Source organism: Penaeus monodon, chromosome 15, assembly GCF_015228065.2.
Source record: "Penaeus monodon isolate SGIC_2016 chromosome 15, NSTDA_Pmon_1, whole genome shotgun sequence".
Taxonomy (NCBI): Eukaryota; Metazoa; Arthropoda; class Malacostraca; order Decapoda; family Penaeidae; genus Penaeus; species Penaeus monodon.
Genome location: NC_051400.1, coordinates 41,506,027 through 41,506,256, shown reverse-complemented (window position 1 = coordinate 41,506,256; position 230 = coordinate 41,506,027). Strand labels below are relative to the sequence as shown.

The 230-nt window shown below is 43.0% G+C and overlaps 1 protein-coding gene across 1 annotated transcript in view; it reads left to right on the top strand.

Moving 5' to 3' along the window:
- LOC119582182 overlaps positions 1 to 230 on the top strand; it is a 2,751-nt gene that overhangs the window by 1,208 nt on the left and 1,313 nt on the right. Inside the window, exon 4 of the mRNA XM_037930419.1 lies at positions 81 to 202. Coding sequence (XP_037786347.1) covers positions 81 to 202 — 122 coding nt within the window. The remainder of the gene's footprint in view (positions 1 to 80; positions 203 to 230) is intronic.

Below are 230 nucleotides of genomic sequence, written 5' to 3'. Positions count from 1 at the left end.
CCAATATTAGTATAATGTATATCGATTTAAGCGTCAGATTGTGCTACGACCTCGTTAAGACCCGTAATTAACTGACCTCTTTTCTCTCCGTATGAAGAAGCGCGAGGCCCCCTTGTACACTGCTCCCATCATCAAGAAAATGGTACATAAGGTGAAGGCGAAGGTCAGCAACTTCACCTGCGTTATGAGGAAGATGAATTACGTGAGTTTGAAGATTTCGTCTATGTTGC